This window comes from Clinocottus analis, unplaced genomic scaffold (genome assembly GCF_023055335.1).
Source record: "Clinocottus analis isolate CAN_PGR_092001 unplaced genomic scaffold, fCliAna1.0.p SCAF_8, whole genome shotgun sequence".
In the NCBI taxonomy this organism is placed as follows: Eukaryota; Metazoa; Chordata; class Actinopteri; order Perciformes; family Cottidae; genus Clinocottus; species Clinocottus analis.
In genome coordinates this window covers 13,970,089-13,990,920 of record NW_027176240.1, presented here as the reverse complement: position 1 = coordinate 13,990,920, position 20,832 = coordinate 13,970,089, and the positions used below count along the sequence as shown (strand labels likewise).

Genomic DNA, 20,832 nt, shown 5'->3' with positions numbered 1-20,832 from the left:
CTCTCGTAATTTATTTCCTCAAACACAGGTAAAGTAACAAGTGCTGCATTTGCAAATGCAGAGAGTCGTCCAGTCGCAGCAAGTTGATAGTCTAAAACAGCCGGAAGTTTAGCTCTTTAATATACTGTTTATCAACCTATATAAGCAAAGTAACATTTAATGGTCTCTAACCTGTCAAGAGGAGAATCCCGTGTTCTAATCTCTTCGGACATGCAACATCCAGTCTGCTTCTCCAGTGTCAACATACTGGTAAACAAGTGTGTGTGAGTGTGTGTCGAGTGCAGGCATCTGCACTCGACACAGGAAATAAACAGGTTTTCCATACAAGTTATTGCCAAGAAGCATTGTCAGAAGAGAAATCTATCAAACACAAATTTCCAAACTTTGTGCAATGTTTAGCCTTTTAGTTTGTCTTTCAACTGGAGCTCAATATAAATTTCTGTACGCCATGTACAATTACTGCTAGCCATTTAAAAAACTAAACTAAAGAGAGCTAGTTAGGATGTGGAGTTAGTCAATTTACAACAAGGAAAGAAGAAAAAAAAAATACATGAATTAAACCAAGTGGATGGGGATCACTTTAATTGTTAAAAATGTACAGATTGACTGACAGTTGGCTCATGGTTTCAGACAGACCATCGCATTAGAGATTTTCTCTGTACGTTAGAAAGTGTTTAACAAACAGTGCAAACAATGGGAGGTACACTTTGTAATAGTAAAGCACATTTTCCCCCTCTACAAAATACAAATTTGTTTAGGGATCAGACATACTGCCAGCCATTATTAAAACAGAGCGAATTCTCCCATTTGCGTTCATTCACTCTGGTGGGGAAGGAATCAAATACAAGGTGGGAGGAGAGGTCTAAAGACAAAATCAGGACAGCAGCACACTGCCGCCAATTTAAAATTATACAATCTGTGTACTTTCATACGCCACGGCCAGTAAGCAACATTGTTAAGTACATCCGAAATTATGAAAATCGGCTAAGTCCAACTATGGCGCCTTGGGACTTTTGCCTAGTGAAGCAGTAACAAGCTGAGCTGCAGACCTCCTCACTACCTTGCCACAAAGCCCAGTCCCTTTCCAACATGATGTCATTCAAAATATCAAAGTTCATTTAAACAAACTGCAGTCATTAAAACAAAAATGGGACACAAATTAGAGGGAAGCAGCAGTACAGTAATTCTTTTAATTCCCTTCCAGGTCAGTTTGTGCTTCCTCTAGACCCACACATGGCGTTTGCAGTGATCCACAGCCTAAAAAGACGGAATCAACTGGTTAGAAAAGCCTGTCTGACAAAAGAACCGTATATAGCCAGGTTCAAAGCATTAGTAGTACAGTTATACAAAAAAAAGAGATAACCGGCTTAAAAACACCTCTTCGGGTGTCAATCTGACTATACTACTCACATTGCATCGAGACGCTGTCTCCATGTTCTTGCACCAGAATGTAGGTCCCCAGCTGCACTGCTCTGTTCCCAGCAGCTTGCGCACAGCTTCAGGACAAGCTCCAACTTTCTGTTTTACACACAAAACGGCTCAGATATTTACCTTTTGCGACCAACAACGTGTGACAAAGTGAATATTCACGTTTCCTGGTACAACCAAGAAACGCAACAACGACAATCAAGTTTCCTCTTTACCATGCACACAAAGTCTGGGTCAAGCATCTGGAGAAGCAGCTGGATGAGCACTGGTTCATACTGTTGAATCATCTGATCACACTGTTGACAAAGACACAAGGGTTAACGAGGAAGAAAGGGTGTAAATAAAAATATTTCTTTTTAAAAAGTACACAAGCTAAGGAGCTAAAATTAATTATAACTAATCACCTCTGTCTGGAACGCGTCTGGCAGGAAGCTGCATACTTTCCTCACAGCCTCCTCAATCTGTGCCTCTGTTGCATTCTTCTCCAGAATGCCATCGATGTAATTAACGGCCATCTTGCATACATCGCAATAACCACCAGTCTTAAAAAGAGTCTGGTCGAGTGCAGCTGGAGAGAATTCAGAACCGAAACCTCCGTTATTATCAATATGTGGAAGTACATCAGATGTAAATAAAAAAGACACTACAATAAGAAGTCACAACTAACATAAGTTTGATTTCAGGGATCACACACAGCCAGCCTCATATGAGGCCAGCTTAATTTAGCTATACACAGCTGTGGTTACAGACTGCAAGTTATGTTGCCAGATTAAAAGTACGAGTGCCTTAAAATAGGATCATGACTTATATTCTTATTAATTTGCATTCAGTGTGCTTCTGAAAGGTCAGAACTCACGGACAAATGCACGGCTGCCTTCATTGCAAAGTGCCAACATTGTGCAGATGGTCTTTGGGTCAGCCTGCTGCACCAGAAGCTCAATGATGGCATTGCCGTAGGTCTCGATCAGGTCCTTGCACTGGGACCTCAGAGTAGCGGGCAGGTATGTGCACACCTTCTCCACAGCATGAACCACCTCCTCCTGAACCGTAGACATATGGATCAGCTTGACACTGGAGTGGAGGCTGACTTATTACACCAGCAATTTTGTAGAGATGTTTCATGACCACATTGGATACATCTAGAAGCACAAATCCCACCTCTGTTTTCTGATCCTCCAAGATGGCCTCCAACCGTGACATGACAAACTCACAAATGGCACACTGTGGGGGCTCACTGACTTGCACCATGGGCTGGAACACAAAGAAGCAGTTTCAAACACATGTACAAAACTGGTAGGAGTCAGTTAGGTGCCCACCATGATTTACCTTGGCAGACCCGACCTTGGTGGCAGGGAAAAGCTTAAGAGCAGGCACAGCCTTGGCGGCCAGCAGCTTCAGCATGGGAACGGATTTCTTCGTTGCCGAACAGAAGCCAGCATGGACACAGAGGTCTTTGGGTTCCTGAGGACACAAATAAAAGTTACTTTTGAATACACTGAGAAGTCTCCAAAAATCCATACCTCATGCCATGTGTCTGTAATCTGCATACACGCCACAGATTTACCACCCATGCAATATCCAGAATTTTTTTATACAAAAAGTAAAATAACACCGCTTACTTTAACTAGTACCAAACACAAAGCAACACAAGCATACTGGCAAAAACATATGCAGCCCTCAGGCATCAAACGAGATCAGCCAGTGTTGAACTGCCTTATCACAAAAAAAAGTGGTGCTTTTTTAAAAAAAAAAAATGGGATAGCTACTTCAATGTTAGTAAAGTCACAACATCCAAGCATACTGTAAAATATGAAGGGGTCATATGCTCATTTCATGTGAAGAAACATGACCCTTAATATGGTCCTTCACCACAGCGGTCCAACAGGCACTCATGTGTCAAGACATTAGCCGCACAAGCACGGTGTTCAGTTGAAGAAAATTAGTCTCAATCTCGCATAAATGATAAGAGTATCATTGACATGCATCACTACGGGGTCCGGTGAGTGGCACTATGAGTGACAGCACAAGCAGCAAGAGCTAAGGGTCAAGCAGCCATAGGCGGAACAGAGAGACCTACCTGTTCCTGGGGAGCAGCACACAAAACCCAGAGCAGGAAAAAAACAGCAGGACAACATTAATGGAGAGGAGAGAAGTAAAGGAGGAACAACAAAAAGTGAATAAAAGAATGGCAGAAAGCAATTTGAAGATGTGGATACATTGAAGTCAGCAGGCCAGGTGGTGCCGCGAGACTGAATATGGACTTAGCACTAGCAAAACGACTTATCGGACTCATTAGTTTTGATGATTGTCATTAAATATTATAACAATGATCATCCATTAGGTTAAACTTTGGATAAAATACACAGACACAATTCGGCACATTAGGACACTCACCATGGACATGAGTTGCAGAACAACTAGGCTACCGTACTGGGAGACGTACTGCTTGCACTGCAATGAGGAAAAACAATTGTTATGAAATTATTTTGTTGGAAAAAGAAAAACATGAATTCAATCAAACCTCCTTTACTCATATCAAGCTCTCACCATGTCAGCTAAGCTTGGTCCAAGAAGGTCACACTGGTTCTCAATATTCTCAATGAGGGCGTTGACAAATGAGGTGTTGGTCTTGGCTTCAGCTTGAGCATCAGTGAGGAACTTTACGCAATCCTGGCACACTTCATTGTTCTACAGGGAAGACAAGAGTCAGAGCCAAAAATCCAGAAAATATTCATCAACAGGCGAAGACAGAGGGCAGTTAAACTGTCTACCTGTTTTGGGCTCTCTTGTTTGGGAGACTCTTGCTTTTGGCTCTGAGGATAGAGGAGCTGGGGCACATTAAGGAGGAAGGGGGACACTTGCTGGGCGAGGTCCACCAAAGGGATTTCATTGGACACGAGCTGCTCCTTGGTATGAACCTTAGCCAGGGCTGCCTGCTGTGACTGACACAGCCCAATGGCTCCACACACCACACTGGGATCCTCCTAAAAAAAAATAAAAAACAAAAGAACACAAAACTTTAAAAAGTTAGTTAAATAGCTGGAACATTTTGATAGTCACTTCATAATAAAGCGATTTCAAAAGTCTTGTATACATGCTAGCAGAAGTACATAATTTAACCCTTGTCTAAAACGCTAGACAAAGCAAAATGACTTTTATGACAATACAGATCCAGTTATAAGCTTAATTTATACATTAAAACTAAAAGATGTTGCTTTATAAAACAAAGTTGAAGCAGGTGAGAGTTGAAAACAAAGAAAGCCACACCAAACACTCCCAGTCATGAGGTTGAGTATTACACAAAGACTACTCTGTTCCGATTTAGACTTTGACTTGCTTCCCCATCAAAAGCCCTTATTCAGCTCACTTCTCTTAGCAAACAGACACTTCTCTTTTCCATTTGGACACACAGGGGCAGATGGATCATTTACTTGGAGCCAAAAATTAGGCTGAATGAGGAACTGAACTCCAAATGAGCTTTAACAAGATTTTTGGCAAAGCATGTTAAATGCAAACTTGTGATGTGCATAAAATGTTATTTGGTTTAAATAGTCACAATCCTGGACCTTTGCCCACAGGTTTTCCATCTATATTCAAACTAAATACATGCAAAGATTTGGACAAACAGGTCGACTGTGCTCACCAGTTCTCCTTTGATGATGCCAATGAGGATGGGGTAGTAGGCGTCCACCATCTCCTTGCACTCTGCAGCAAAGCCTTGATCAGGGATGAGCTGGCAGGCCTTCTCAAGGTACCCAAGAACCTCACCCTGCGATAACAGCAATTCCCACATCAGTCTTCCAAGGGAGTGTGAAACTCTTGGTAAAGTTGCAAGAAACTAATTTTCTTATCAAACAGTTTCTCAACAGACTTGATTTGGTTTTTATCTTACCTCAGTGGCATTGTCCTTCAGTATCTGCGCCACGACAACCAACACCTCTTTACACAAGTCACATGGCACTGCTTTCTGCAACCAGACAAATGGGTGTGTGTGGAGTGTAAATAGTATCTCCAACACAAATCAGTGGGAAGAATTGCAGAAGCATCTAGTGACACATTTAAATACTTAGAACAAAATATGAATGTCATTGTCACTTATTGGGGGAATTTTTTTTTGAGAAGGTTGAGAAAACGCTCACCATCTGAGGCTGGTTCCAGACATTCTGCTGGCAGTGAGTCACCGCGCCGCACAGAGAAGCCGTCTTTACATTCTGACACCAGTAGAGGGGCCCACGAGCACACTGCTCAGTGCCCAGCAGAGGAGTTGCTGCAACTGAAACAAAAAAAAAAGTAAAATGTCATACCTTTCAGACGAAACGGACACATGACAAAACCATATTACTGAATATACGTTATTACCAAGTAAAAGGAAGCAAATAAGGCACAAGCCAAAGTAGTCGTAAAATCGCCAGACATACAATTGTTTGTTTCTTTATTTAAGAGCCCTGATTGGTTTGAGTTTTTTTTTTATTTTATTTTTTTAAATTGAGTAATTCAAGGCTGACTTCTTGGTAACATAAAAGAGGAATTTTTCAATATAAAAAAAAATTGGCAGGTTTGAAGTAGAAATTTTTTTTTTTAGAAAAAAGGAACACAAAACAAGTCAACTAAACTCTTGTCAGCTGACATTTAAATTAAGCAGTGTATTATTTCATTAACCAAGTCGGATAAACATGAATTACTGCATTTAAGAGCTCAAATGCCTTGAAACCAACTCTGCATCACTGGGGTCATACAGGAATTATTTTCACTCCAGAACAGCTTTCAAGTTTCAGAAAGGATTTTTAATATTTCAACAAAGAAATGCAATTGTCCGGACGGTCAACTGTCTGTCTCCCTAAAACAGAGTAGTTCTGTCTTCACAGAGCAGGGTATTTGTTTGTTTCGAGAGTAAGTGCCCACAGTCCTCAGTTGTATAACTGTAATGAAGGAAAAACACATTAAATCCTATAAGCTTCAACTACTTAGTTGCATTAGCATATACCTTCCAATCAGACACAATTTCCCACAAACAGCCAGTCAGAAAGCAACAGATAAGAGGAAAGAAACACTATAAAAAAGGAACTAAATATTTACTTTTTTAATTTTTGGATTAACTCAAACAAGGAACAAAACAAAAAAAGATTAATACTCTCAGTTCTCCATTTCACACCAGTGGAAAGTTAAATGGGAAATAACCTAAAAAGTTGTGAGCACAGGTTCCGGTTTCACTGAAAGTTGCCCGAGTCCAGGCTTTTGGTGATAACGACCATGAATTGGCAATGGAGGTCAAACAACTTGTCAAACAACCCATTTACACCACTGATAGACCTCTCCTGCTCCAGTACAGGCAGGACACGTCCTCCTCCCTACCCTCCCCCTACTTATGTCACATGAGCAGTGAGACAAAATAACAAACTGTTCCCAAGCAGACAGACTATAAGGACATATCTGCACAGCAGTAAACTGTTAAGACACTCGACTGACAGGAATAGGTATTGTATACTTCTTGGCTTTATGTACAACTTGTTTTTTGTTAAGTATCAACTCTGCAGAAAAACAAGTTATTCATTAGACAAAGAAGTTTCATGTGAGGTCAGTTAAAAACAAAACATGTCAAGGCCTATTTTTTGACTTACTTTCTGAAAACAGAAAGCTCATCGTATTGACAGTGAGTCAACATCACAAGTCACTCTCAAGGCTTAAAATAGCATTCATATTGCATTGTTCAACAACATCTAGTGGGATGTGAAATAGTTTCAGTTTCTCAGGCTACACTACATCAAATTAAACATTATTATTGAACCAGACGTCAGATTGAAGCTAAGCAACAAATACACAGAGGCCAGCAACAAATACACAGAGGCCAGCAACAAAGACACAGAGGCCAGGGCTTTAAGGAACCAATGTTTCCAAAAGACGGGTTGAAGAACCGCTTGTGCTCCGATAAGAAGAAACTAGCCAGTCATGAATCATTTTAGATCCAGACTTATCCAGACTTGAAAATACAACATGGACAAGTCAACATAATGTAATAGTATTAAAAGCCCAAGCGACCGTGTCATGCTTAGCTTCACGGCAGCAATAACTTGGTCCACTGTTGATTTCACTGCCCCGAGTTTTGCCTGATGAGAAAGTGAAAATAGCGAAGACATAAGAGCTCGTGAAGACAAATCCGGGTATCAGTCACTGACTGACAAAGAAAATCACGAACAAAAACGACGTTGACCTTTTACTAAGAAAGGCAGTATCTAGTTTGACTTTAAAAAAGGATCACATGGAAACGTCCTGGTCAAACCAAACCACGGGTCAACAACGCAGCACGATCATTCATGGTCTGGTCGAAGCAGACACGTCGAGGCGTATCAGCCCTTATTGATAGGTTTTATTGATACAATATTAGCATAGTCACAAACGATCTCTCACGTGTTAGCAAGCTAACGTCAGCTGCTGATGCAGCTAGATTTACGTTTTTTTTAAATACACAGTTTAGAACTATTCAAAGTTCTACTAATAGCCTTACGTTGAATAAACCTGTACCAAGCTAGCTAGCTAATGCCATGTAACCGCTAACTAATGTTAACGAATAGGGCAACAATTACGCCTGATAAAAAAACAAAAGACAAACGTCAAGATTTACAGAACAGAAATGTGTATATTTTTTAGACGTTATCATTTTTAATTTAACGCGGACAGACAGACTTCCGCGTCTCAAACAACAAGCACCGTATGAAGTCAACGTCGTTGACTTTTTGGTGTTTACAAGACCAACCGCCGCCTGATAGGCTTCCGCGTAGCTAACGTTACGTAGTTACACAACAGACGCCCTTCGCTGTAAAACTGACCGCTGTCTCACTGGACCGACACAATCTTTGGACGAAACAACGTTTCCTTTACCTGAGGTCACGAAAAGTAGAGTTAGGAGAAGCATGACTCCGCTATTTGTCTGTCCGTCTCTCTGCTAGCTGACGTGAACCGTGGAACTGCGAGCACTGCAATGCAGACGGGAGGCCGCGGTCCGCCTTTATCTCGTCTCAGTCAGCTGACTACTCAACGAGTCAGGTGACCGCCCTGCCGCTGGCTGATTGTGAAAGAGTGGTTGAGGGAGCATGAGACATCATTATATATATATATATATATATATATATATATATATATATATATATATATATATATATATATATATATATATATATATATATATATAGATATAGATATATATATATCTATATATCTATATATATATATATCTATATAGATATATATTTATATATCTATATATATCTATATCTATATATATCTATATCTATATATATATATATGTATATATATATATATGTATATATATATATATATAAATATATATCTATATCTATATAGATATATATATATATAGATCTATATAGATATATACATATATATATATCTATATATATAGATCTATATCTATATAGATCTATACATATATATCTATATAGATCTATACATATATATCTATATAGATATATATATATACATATATATCTATTTGATGAGGAGAACACACCCAGGTTTGAAAGCTCAGTGGCAGTACAATAGTTGTTTATTACTTACAGTGTGTTCTCAGAGGACAATGGTCGAGTCGGAAATGTTACTTATGGACAAGAATTCAGAACTGCATTAACCATTTCTAGGCAAATGAGAAAAAAAATAAACTGACAATGCCATTACATTACTTGATGCACAATTATGTTTTTACAAAAAGTGAAGTAAACTTCCAAATTAGATAGAAAAAAAGTATTTTATTATGACATAATTTCCAAATGTAAGCAAACACCAGAGAAAAGGTCAAAGAGGGAAGCATCGCACTGTACACGGTCTGGATTTGAGATGTGGAAACCTGTAAACAAAGGGAACAGTCATTAGGGTTAAGTTACCGCACAGTCAGCACAGCATGATCTCCATTTACAGAAGGTAAAGAACATTGACACATTTAATACATTAGCGATCACTCTGAACAATATTTAAAAAAAAAAAAAAAGAATCATAAAACACATATCAATAACATGTTGATACAAAATCCACTACAGTTGACTCTTAAAGACTTGTGACAAAGATATGTGAAGCATGACATTTTAGAAAAGAGATAAGGCCGACTCACAATCTCTTGCGGCGGCAACATTTAAATTGATGTTTCATTCGGTCGTTCACCAGAACAAACAATCATGACCGACAAACCCAGATCATACAAATAATAAGTAGCGTAACTTAATAATTAGTAACATTCGTAAATACTTTCAATAATCTGTTAAACCAGCTGGAAAACTATGAACGTTACATTGCTGAACACGGCTGTAAAGTCATGAAACTGCTGTATTTGATATTCTCTAATATATATATATATATAATGTTGACTTACGGAAAGGGTATATAAAGGGCTCAAAATGTCTGCCAAAGAGCCCTCAAGCACTCCACAATTTGACAATGGGACACCCCTAAACCCTCAAGGGCTTCGCGGGAGCGCGCCTCAAAGTCTATGAGTCCATAAGGGTGGAGATTGGGATTGGGCCTGTGAGTGCTTGAGCTGGTGTAAACATGAATGGGACAGCGCTCTGCTGCAACATCACGTGATTACATAAAAAAATATTGTGTACAATTGTGTATTTATTTTATTCTTTTAATTCACTGATTTGAACATCTTCCACAATTATTTATTTACTTGTTTTTGTCAAATGAATGTAAAAATATATATGTATATATTTTTTGGATTGGGATTGGTCCTACAATTTGACTATTCGACTGCAGCCTCAGTCACTCTGATGAACAATTAATCAGCCACCTCCATCTGCACTACTTACACTATTACAACCTTTTTGAACTAAATATCCAAAATCAATTGTCCATTATATAGATATGTGTGTGTGTGTGTGTGTGTGTGTGTGTGTATGTGTGTATATATATATATATATATATATATATATATATATATATATATATATATATATATATATATATATATATATATATACACACATACATACATACACTTGTTAAAATGTAAATATTGATGCTTAGTTTCTGTGTTCTACTCTGTTGTCTTTTTTTTTTTTTTAAATTTCTCTTATTTATTTGTATATAATATGTACAACGAGTGTGTAACCGGAGTCAAATTACAAGTACGTGTACACACATGGCCAATAAAGCTATTTCTGATAAACTATTCCTTACATTCAATCACTGTTGGAGGCCACAGCAGTTACTGCTGGGGACCTGGTCGTCCTTCTTCAACACAGTGGGCCTCACCACGTCCACATCACGGTGCAGATGATCCAGTAAGCCAGTGAGGATGCTGGGGGCTCCGTAGAAATCGACCAGAAAGTAAGCCCCTCGGTTGTGCCTTTGGTTGTGTTTGGTTATCCTGTAGGGCAGCAGTCTCTCCCCCAGGTTCTCTATGTCCCTCACCACCGCGCCCCGGTCCATCAAGGTCTCCACTGTCCGCCGGAGAGCAGCCGATGTCCCCGGCCGCTGCATCGCCTTCAGGATCAGGGCCAGCTCGTAGCGAGGCATGGCTTCCGCGCAGAAAATCCCTCGATTCACACTTTTAATTCAGCTGGCAGTGGGTCCGTGTCATTGCCTGAATTCTCGGCTCAAGGCAACCATGTTATGACACGAGGGGGACGGTAAAGGTCCTTGGTGATGACGTCTAAAGTCTGCGTCTATGTTGATAACTAAATTACGAATACAATGTAAAAAATACGAAATAAAAAAATTGATACTACGAATACACTGCCACTAAACGAATATATTTTTATTTAAAACGTTAAAAAAAACAAATCCCAGCAGAAAATTAAGATCGCTAATGAGGTAGTACGAAACTTCCTGGTGACACCGGAAATAAATATGTTTAAAACCCAGAGCTGTAACTTGCATAAATGCGTTACATTATTTTAAAGATACAATAGTCGGGGAACTGTAGATTGCATTAAAATATGTGATCCAAACCATGGATGTATAAAAGTGGCTTTAAAACACAGGTTAAAATGCCTCAAACTCAAACATTCGAAAACCAAAGTCGTGTAAACGGGTTTGCGCACGTGTCACGTCATCACTAGGCGCCTGCGCACATGCTCAAATGTGCCGCTCACTTCCTTTCCTTCCAGGAGCGTGTTGAAGATGGCGGAGCAGAACTCGAAGCCGAGTGATCTTTATAAATGCGTATATTCGTTTCTGCTGGAGAACAAGTTCACGAAGGCGGCCCAGCAGTTTATGAAACAGACAAAAGTGGTAAGCGGCTCCTCGCGCGTGGTTGACAGTTCGTCTGTGGCTTTGACGTGAAGTCGTTGCATAAGGAGTGAAAGTACAACGTTAGCCGTCGGTTAAATTAGCACGTGTCGCGGCGCGCACGCACAAGTTGTGTTTCATGTCCCACTTTGTTTCGTCGCAAATAATAAACTTTCGCATCTGTTAAATTGTACATGGGAACCATACAGTGGGTAATGGGTTTTGTTTGAACATGCCACTAATTGTTACATTATGTGCACATTAAAACTCCTGGAATTGTGTGGCTGAGTTGGTGCTTCACGTGTTTCTCTACAGACTCAACAAGATCAAAATGACGAGAGCCTTGTCAACATCTACAACTTCTGGGTGAAGTAAGCTATTTGTTTTTTTCGTTCCTTATTCAATGCTGAAGTCTATTTAGTTTATACGATTATAAATGTAGTTTGTAAATATGGCTTAGCAGCTCTGAGTGTTTCAAATGCTGTCCCGTCTCACCAGGTCTGTTTCTCTCTAAATCCTTCCAAAGCACAAATCTATCTTTTAAAGCATACTGTCAAAAGTCAGTATGTGCAAACATAGGCACAGTTTTCCCAGGAAGATTAGTGCTCAAAACTGGTGACATCAGGCGACACTTAATTGATTTGCAAATCCTTGAATTTGGGATGATCTCTGTTTACAATTGTTAAGTAAAAAGTATCCTCATCTATAATTAAAAATATGTTTTGATAGCTAATTTACAATCTAACAAAGGGACAACACCATTTGACTATTGATTAAACCGGGTACATTTATGGTGATCCCAGTATCCAAGGATGTATTTGCTCCTGGAGAAGCTGCTCCAGGATTTGTGTCCAGTTGACATTAATGCACTCTGTCGCTCCTCTGTTCTGTTGTTGAATGGAAACCTTTGCAAAAATAAACTGTAAGCTTTAATGTAACAATGGGTCTTTTCAGATCCCCTGAATCCAAAAAACGAAAGGCTCCTCCTAACAAGGGTGAAGCTACAAATGGCCCGTCAGCCAAGAAAGCAAAAAATACTGAGACTTCCAGCAGCGAAGAGTCAAGCAGCGAGGATGAAAAGGCTGTTGGCAAACAAACCAAGGCAGCCCCTGCAGGTAATGTCAATATGTTGGACGTTGAGAGCTGATATATCTGGTTGGATTGTGTCAGTAATGTGCTATTCCGAAATCTTATAAAGTTCTGTTTGTTTTTGCAGCCAAAACTGTGCCTGCTAAAGCAGCAGCTGGTAAAGCTGCATCCAGCAGTGAAGACTCCAGTGACTCTGAAGAGGAGACGGCTCCTGCAAAAGTAGGAAGAAGCATCTTAAAGAGTCATCCCCAACCTAGTCATTGGTGCAAAGGTGTACTTGTGCATTTATGCTATACTATAATTTTGAGTTTTGTTTCTTTAAAAAGGTTCCTGTGAAGTCGCCTGCAGCATTAAGAAAGAAAGACAGCAGCTCTAGCAGTGAAGAGTCTGATTCTGAGGACGAGCAGCCTGCCCAAGCCCCGACAGCAAGTGAGTAAAGAGCCAGAAGTCATTCATATTGTCTCATGTAACTGCCAGGAATTATGAACTGAAATTGAGCTGATGTTGATTTGATCTATCTAATTTCCCTCTATTTATTGCCTTGATTATTAGAACCCAAGGTTGGTGCCGTCACAGTACCCAAACCATCTGTTCCTGCTAAAGTTGCAGCTCAGAAAAAGCAGGCGAGCAGCAGTGAAGATAGTTCTGAAGATGAAAAGCCAGCAAAGGTATCCAAAAATTGGTTCTGACCTCATCAAAATATCATTACATCTTCTTAATAGTTTTGATTCCAGAGATTAGAAATATGTAGAGTAACCTCAGTCAAACGGTGATTGTACGAGGTAAATGTATATCGACACAATACTTACTCCAGCTGTCCTCATAGGCTCCAGCCAAACCCGCCCCAGCAAAGGCTGCTGCTGCTGCATCCAGCAGTGAAGACTCTTCTTCTGAAGAAGAGGCTCCACCCAGTAAAAAAGCAAAAGCAGGTATGTTTTTAATGCCTTTCACTTCATACAATTGTATCCTTACTGCCTTCCACACTCAATGTGTAGCAGCCAAAAAGAACAAGCTACATTTCTTATTGAGTTAAAGTATCATGTTAGATTGTTGCCGCGGCAGATCCATTTATTTTTGTTGCTGTATTGTAGTTTAACACACACGCACACATATTGATGATATATAGACGTAAACTGTAATGTAATAGCTCAACAATGGTTTGTTATAAAGCATGAGGTGATTGCACTTAAAATGAGAACACCGCTCATTTGTTTAACATGTTACTGACATTCAGTCAGTTCTGTTACATGGAAACAGTTTTCTTTTTTATAGACAATATAGTTCGTCTGTTCTGTTATCTTCATAGTTGTAGAGTTTTGTTCTTGTGTCCTTTTTAAAAAAAAAAAATAATAAAGTAACATTTAAAATGTGCCAGCACCTTTTTTTTAGTCTATAATTCTGACCCACTATAGTCCCTCCTCCCCAACACTTTTGCGTCGTCCATGGCCAAGACCACCCACCATGTTTGTCCTATATGAAGACCATATAATGTCAAAAGATGATCCCACTAATCCCGTGTGCCTAAAATATAGTATAGTAATAGTACAGAGACTCTGCGGTTTATATTGTGACACTTCCCTTTGCCTTGGTAGGCGCATACAGTGCAGTCCCACCTCCTGCTTCGGTTCAGGCGGCACCAGCAGCCAGGAAGGCGGTGGACAGCGACTCCTCAGGCAGCAGTGACGAGGAAGAAGTGAAAAAAGTAGCTGGTAAGAGGGCCCCACCTTTTCCAACTTAAAGTATCAGTGTTTTTAATGCCATGGCTAACAGCATTTTAATCTTTAGCCAAACCTGCACCAGCAAAAACCACAGCTGCCAAATCTGCAGTGCCCAAACCTACTGCGAAGAAGCAGTCCAGCTCTGAGAGCTCAGGTAATAATCAGATCATCTGTGGTAAAAATAAAAAATCCCCGCCGTTATTTGGTGGCAAACACGTGACTAATATTTTTCCCCGTGCTTGTGTTTTTCCAGATTCAAGCTCAGACGAGGAGGTAAAACCTGCAGCCAAGACTACACCGGCCAAGACTACACCGGCCAAGACTACACCGGCCAAGACTACACCGGCCAAGACTACCCCAGCAAAGAAAGACCAGTCCTCAAGCTCAGGTAATGGACACGACGGCGAGATATACGCGCCACCAAACAGCTGTGTGCCGGGAGGGCGTGACTTAAGACCGAAATGAGTGACAGTCACATTTAGTGCGTGAGACTTGAGAGCCCCGATACCGCCGTCTCTCTGCTCCTCTCTGCCGGCGGTCCCCCAGTCGCGCAAGTTTCTCCCGTGACTGTCTGTTTGGCGTAAACAGGATATCTGTGCAGCGAATAGGTTTACAGATGCACTCCTTAACGCCATCTATTGTCAGGGAGTTTAAAAAGAAACAAACGCGCCTCAGACTTTTTTTTTGCCGTGAGATATTGGTTGTGTGGCATGTGAAAACATAAAAAAGGCGTGTGTCGCACAGCAAAACTGAGAGTAGGTGGCTCTGCATACACTCTGTTTGCAAGATTAGTAGCATTAACCAGTTAAAACTAATGCAGTCTAATTAAAGTCCCATAATACATTCTATTTTCATTGAGGATATACGATTCAGCTTGTGTTGAAACTGTTTGAAAGTCGTTACAGAGCAGTAATATTTTTAGCTAGGCGTACCAATAAACTGGTAACTCGGTATGGCTGTGCGGTATACCGGTTTCAGTATTCCGTACGGCATGAATTTTTCACATCCCGGTGCACGGACACATCAGTTGTTGCTCTGCAAGTAAGGATATTTAACATTTCCCAGTTCAACACAGAGTGCGCAGTGAAGCTACTTACCTGTCATGGTTCTTGAGGTCAGTCATGGTGCAAAATTTCACAGCCAAATTTGCTGCGAGTTGCCAGGCGACGAACAGCTGCCGGCCAGCGGGCACGTCCGCCCTCTGCGGCCGGCTGAGAGAGACCTGAACACGGCAGGATTTTTTAAATGATTCGCTGGCTCCAGTTTCTCCGTAGGGGTTATGAGGATCTAACGAGCGATCTTTATGAGTTTATTTATTCACAGTAACGTTACACCAGTTTGACGGAGGGAGAGGTTAAGATTTATAACTTAAGATTTTAATTTAACTTCTGTGCCACCGGCTGTTTACTCAAGACCAATACAGTAATATGTACTCTTCCTGTTTGTGTGCGAGCCATAACCAACATGCAATTTCGACTTTGTAATTTTATAAATGTACAATTATTAGTGTTACATACAGTTTGTGTCACAAAGTGTTGTGGTGTACAACCGTGTTAAAGAGCGTTAGGTGTGGGTCATCAATTGTTATAAAGTTAAATACACAACTAAAGTTTTTACCATGACCAAAGTTAGAACCGTGACGCATAAGTATCCCGCTGCTCTTTCAACATTAACCTGTGGAAAAAATATTGTTGCTTGCTGCACTTGTTATGGCTTAGCACAGCTTTCTGAGTACACTGTTTAGTTGGCTGACGGCGGAAAAAATACTGTGAAACTGTCAGAATCTTACAAAATACCGTGATAAATTTTGGTCCATATCGCACAGCCCTACAACTTAGTGCACATTACTGTCTTTTTACAACGTTTGACCTCATGTCGTTTCAGGAAGCAGTTCTGAAGATGAGGTTCCAGCAAAACCTGCCGCTAAAGCTGCAGCCACACTGACACGTGCTGTTCCTAAACCCCCAACAAAAGAAGCTGAGAGCAGCTCTGATTCAGAGGACTCCTCTGAGGATGAACCGGCGAAAGTCAAGCCAGCAGCTAAGCCAGTATCAAAACCATCTACTCCTGCAGCAAAGCCTGCTGCTGCAGCAGAGAGCAGCTCAGACTCTGACTCATCCGATGATGAGGAAGAACCGGCAGCCAAAGCTAAACCTGCTGCAGCAAAGCCTGCTACTCCTGCAGCAAAGCCTGCAGCAGAGAGCAGCTCAGACTCTGACTCTTCTTCTGAAGACGAAGCAGCAGTCAAGGCTAAACCTGCTGCAGCAAATCCTGCTACACCTAAGCCTAGAGCAAAGCCTGCTACACCTAAACTTGGAGCAAAACCTGCTACACCTAAGCCTGCAGAAAGCAGCTCGGACTCCGACTCCTCTTCTGAAGATGAAGAACCAGCAGTCAAGGCTAAACCTGCTGCAGCAAAGTCTGCTACACCTAAGCCTGCTACTCCTGCAGCAAAGCCTGTCGCGGCCGAGAGCAGCTCAGACTCTGACTCCTCTTCTGAAGATGAAGCAGCAGTTAAGGCTAAACCTGCTGCTGCAAAGCCTGCTACTCCTGCAGCAAAGCCTGCTACTCCTGCAGCAAAGCCTGCTACTCCTGCAGCAAAGCCTGCTACTCCTGCAGCAAAGCCTGCTACTCCTGCAGCAAAGCCTGCTGCAGCAGAGAGCAGCTCAGACTCTGACTCCTCTTCTGAAGACGAAGAACCAGCAGTCAAGGCTAAACCTGCTGCAGTAAAGCCTGCTACTCCTGCAGCAAAGCCTGCCGCAGCCGAGAGCAGCTCAGACTCTGACTCCTCTTCTGAAGATGAAGTGGCAGTCAAGACTAAGCCTGCAGCTGCAAAGCCTGCTACTCCTGCGGCAAAGCCTGCCGCAGCCGAGAGCAGCTCAGACTCTGACTCTTCTGAAGATGAAAAACCAGCAGTCAAGGCTAAACCTGCTGCAGCAAAGCCTGCTACTCCTGCAGCAAAGCCTGCTGCTGTAGCAGAGAGTAGCTCAGACTCTGATTCTTCTGAAGATGAAGAACCAGCAGTCAAGGCTAAACCAGCTGCCGCACAGCCTGCTACACCTAAGCCTGCTACTCCTGCAGCAAAGCCTGCCACAGCAGAGAGCAGCTCAGACTCTGACTCCTCTTCTGAAGATGAAGTGGCAGTCAAGGCTAAGCCTGCAGCTGCTAAGCCTGGTACTCCTGCAGCAAAGCCTGCTGCTGCTGCTGCTGCTGCAGCAGAGAGCAGCTCTGACTCTTCTGAAGATGAAGAACCAGCAGTCAAGGCTAAACCTACTGCGGCAAAGCCTGCTACACCTAAGCCTGCAACTCCTGCAGCAAAGCATACTACACCTAAGCCTGTAGCGGAAGAAAGCAGCTCTGACTCCTCTTCTGAAGACGAAGAACCAGCAGTCAAGGCTAAACCTGCTGCAGCAAAGCCCGCTACACCTAAATCGGCTGTAAAGCCTGCAGCAGCAGAAAGCAGCTCAGACTCTGACTCTTCTGAAGATGAGGAACCAGCAGTCAAGGCTAAACCTGCTGCAGCAAAGCCTGCTACACCTAAACCTGCAGCAAAACCTGCTGCAGCAGAAAGCAGCTCAGACTCTGAGGATGAAGAAGAACCAGTAAAAACCAAGCCAGCAGCTAAATCTGCTACCCCAGTCAAAAAGCCTGCTGCTAAACCTGTGACGGCAGGAGCAGACAGCAGCTCTGACAGCTCAGACAGCTCAGATTCTGAGAATGAGGCAGCCAAACCAGCAGTCAAGAAACCAACTCCTGCAGCAGCGGCCCCTGCCGGCACGCCCAAAGGCACAAAGGTAGCTGCAGCTCCAACAAAGGTGGCTGGGGACAGCAGCTCGGACAGCTCTGATTCAGAGATGGAGACCAAGGCCACCCCTGCAAAGCTTGCACTTACCAATGGAAAGACGTCGACACCCAAGGCGGCAACGCCAAAGACCCCAGTAAAGCCAGCAGAGTCCTCATCTAGTGACAGCAGCTCAGACGAGGAAGAGGCGTCTAGTAAAAGTACTGTGAAACCCGCTACACCTGCCACAACACCTAAGACGACCCCTGCTTCGAAACCTCAGGAGAGCAGTAGCTCGTCGGACAGTTCATCAGATGAAGAGGAAGCGCCAAAAAAGGCAGCCACAGCACCCACCACCCCTGTGACAAATAGTGAGTCCCGAACAAATACTGGTGTGGCCACTTAACCTTTGATACATTTAATTTCCCTGTTAATGTTACACTGCCCCCCTGAAATAGCCATTCCAAAAAATGTTCACTTACATTGACTAATTCACAAATGTTCTCCACTTATGACGAGTAATGTTTTCCCCTCTGATGTATGCAGGTACCAATGGAAAGAGGAAAAAAGATAACTCGCAAGAAAGTGAAGAGGAGGAAGTTAAGACACCAAAAACCAAGAAAATAACCACCACCCCACAAACATTTCCTAAAGCCAACAGGGTAAATAAAGCCTGCGATACTGGAATTGGTCTTAGCCTAAGTTTCTGAATGTAAGGAGTCGTAATTTGATAGAAATTACTTTTCTTTCAGACCGCCAACCTGCCATTTCGTAGAATAAGGGAAGAAGACGTCGAAGTGGATCCCCGTCTGCAAGACAACTCTTTTGATGCAAAGGTAAGCTCAGTAACCGCAGTGAGTGTTGTTACAACCCATTAATGATCCTGGTGGTGTTCATTAATTAACTCTCAAACATGTTAATTTGGTCTCTGCTATTCCAGTTTGGATCTAAAGGAGACTGGGGCCAGAAAGCCAACGACACGCTCAGGCTCACAAAAGGCAAGTCATTCCGCCAAGAAAAGACCAAGAAGAAGAGGGGGAGCTACTGCGGCGGCGCCATCTCCCAGTCAGTCAACTCTATTAAGTTTGACAGTGATTAAGGACGGTCTCAATCTGGTTCCTCCCACCTGAACGTTACTGTACCTGTGATCAGGACTATCCGTTGTCTGCGTTCTACCCCTGTAAAACGGTCCTATCATCACTATCCAGCAGCAGCACACTGAGAGGGATGTGATCCACTGAGCTGGCATTTACATTTTGTTCGCTGCCCGTAGTTCTTCAAGGATGGCGTTGGTTTGTTTCTCTGATCTGAAGCAACAGTTAGTGTAGCAAGAGGAGTCCCCAACAGTGATTTTAAAACTGTACTGCTAAAGGTTGACATGCATGTGACATTACCACTTATAGCCACTAGGTGGCTGCAGACCACCTGTTAATGGAGGGAAAAAACTCAAGTGTATGTTGGGCCCTTTCTTTGTTTTTGGCTTCTTATGACTTTGTTAACCTGTACTTTTTTTTCTCATTTGTCTAAGTATGAATGACATCATGCACCCGCTCGGTTCTTTCTAATAGTTAGGAAAAGGCTGGTAATGACTTTTAATGGATAACATGGGTTCTAAAAGTTTGTTTGGTTTGTCAACTTTTATTTGGCTACATTTGAGTGGAGAGGGCTCTGTGCCGTTTTTTTCTCTTTACATTACACACACATTTGGAGTAGAACTGAGTTTTATACTTTGTATTTATTAAGTTGTATTCCGTTTAAATGTGCAAGACCTCTCCGGTGGTCTTTTCCATCCTATTCTCAAGCCATTTTACTTTGAAATTGTTTCTTCTGATATGCTTCTGTGAAACCCTCCTACGCTGTTCAGTGGTATTGAATGTATTCACCAATGTAACAGAGCTGTGTGTGTGTGCGCGCATTTCATTATTTTAATTTCCTGTATGAACGTTTGTTCATTAACTTTTTATTCATTCATGTAGTTGTAATTAAAACCTAAATATTTGTTTCTTTTACTACAAATAGTACTGATGCTAATATGACTTTGGTTTCAAATTTTGCTGTGGTTTACCTATGTAGAGATGGTGATGGTGTTTTTAGTATTTATTTCTATAGGATCAACGGCTGTCTTATAGTTCGAAAACGTGCGTGACGTCCGTACATTCATGACCTCCTATGGAATGGCGATACATTTGTTTTATTGTCATTAGAGGATTAGGGAATCACATTGTTCTCTGGAGTGGACAATAGTTAAAATAGTCATTAAAGCCACTAGATGGCAGTCTGGTAGCTCGAGCGTTAATAAACAGTCAGTTCACAGACTAAACTGCCTGTTATGGGTCAAGCTTCAGAGGCTGCACCGACAGTTCCCATTAACCAAGCCCATGGGAGATGATGACATCAGGTGAGTTTACCTTAACATATCTCTTCATCCCAAATCTCAATAGTCGGCTCAGTTATCTGTTCAGTGGAGAGATGTGCCGGACATGTCTTGTTGGGCCGAGCAATTAGAGCATGACATGAGATCTGATGGATTGTTCACCTTGTATTTCTTTCAATACATTTTTAAGCAACTCAATTAGG

General features: G+C 41.8%; 3 protein-coding genes across 3 annotated transcripts; 1 reads left to right on the top strand and 2 right to left on the bottom strand.

Annotated features, from left to right (window-relative positions):
- Positions 1-565: 565 nt before the first annotated feature.
- Positions 566-8,460, bottom strand: psap (prosaposin). Its single transcript, XM_068567921.1, has 14 exons — positions 8,305-8,460; positions 5,568-5,701; positions 5,321-5,395; positions 5,072-5,197; positions 4,200-4,412; positions 3,976-4,116; positions 3,823-3,879; positions 2,755-2,889; positions 2,587-2,679; positions 2,285-2,468; positions 1,833-1,996; positions 1,644-1,724; positions 1,411-1,518; positions 566-1,257 (listed from the first exon to the last, which is right to left on the bottom strand). The coding sequence occupies exons 1-14, from the start codon at positions 8,336-8,338 to the stop codon at positions 1,222-1,224; spliced, it is 1,581 nt and encodes a 526-aa protein (XP_068424022.1). The 5' UTR covers positions 8,339-8,460; the 3' UTR covers positions 566-1,221.
- A 511-nt stretch (positions 8,461-8,971) lies between these two features.
- On the bottom strand, positions 8,972-11,072 carry mrps6 (mitochondrial ribosomal protein S6). The gene is made up of 2 exons (XM_068568413.1): positions 10,615-11,072; positions 8,972-9,286 (listed from the first exon to the last, which is right to left on the bottom strand). The coding sequence occupies exon 1, from the start codon at positions 10,951-10,953 to the stop codon at positions 10,621-10,623; it is 333 nt and encodes a 110-aa protein (XP_068424514.1). The 5' UTR covers positions 10,954-11,072; the 3' UTR covers positions 8,972-9,286; positions 10,615-10,620.
- A 456-nt stretch (positions 11,073-11,528) lies between these two features.
- On the top strand, positions 11,529-20,291 carry nolc1 (nucleolar and coiled-body phosphoprotein 1). The gene is made up of 14 exons (XM_068568576.1): positions 11,529-11,670; positions 11,983-12,038; positions 12,622-12,782; positions 12,884-12,975; positions 13,083-13,185; positions 13,309-13,424; positions 13,583-13,685; positions 14,349-14,465; positions 14,542-14,628; positions 14,728-14,862; positions 16,359-18,626; positions 18,802-18,917; positions 19,008-19,091; positions 19,196-20,291. Exons 1-14 carry the CDS (start codon positions 11,560-11,562, stop codon positions 19,352-19,354), a joined length of 3,708 nt encoding a protein of 1,235 aa, XP_068424677.1. The 5' UTR covers positions 11,529-11,559; the 3' UTR covers positions 19,355-20,291.
- Positions 20,292-20,832: the final 541 nt, after the last annotated feature.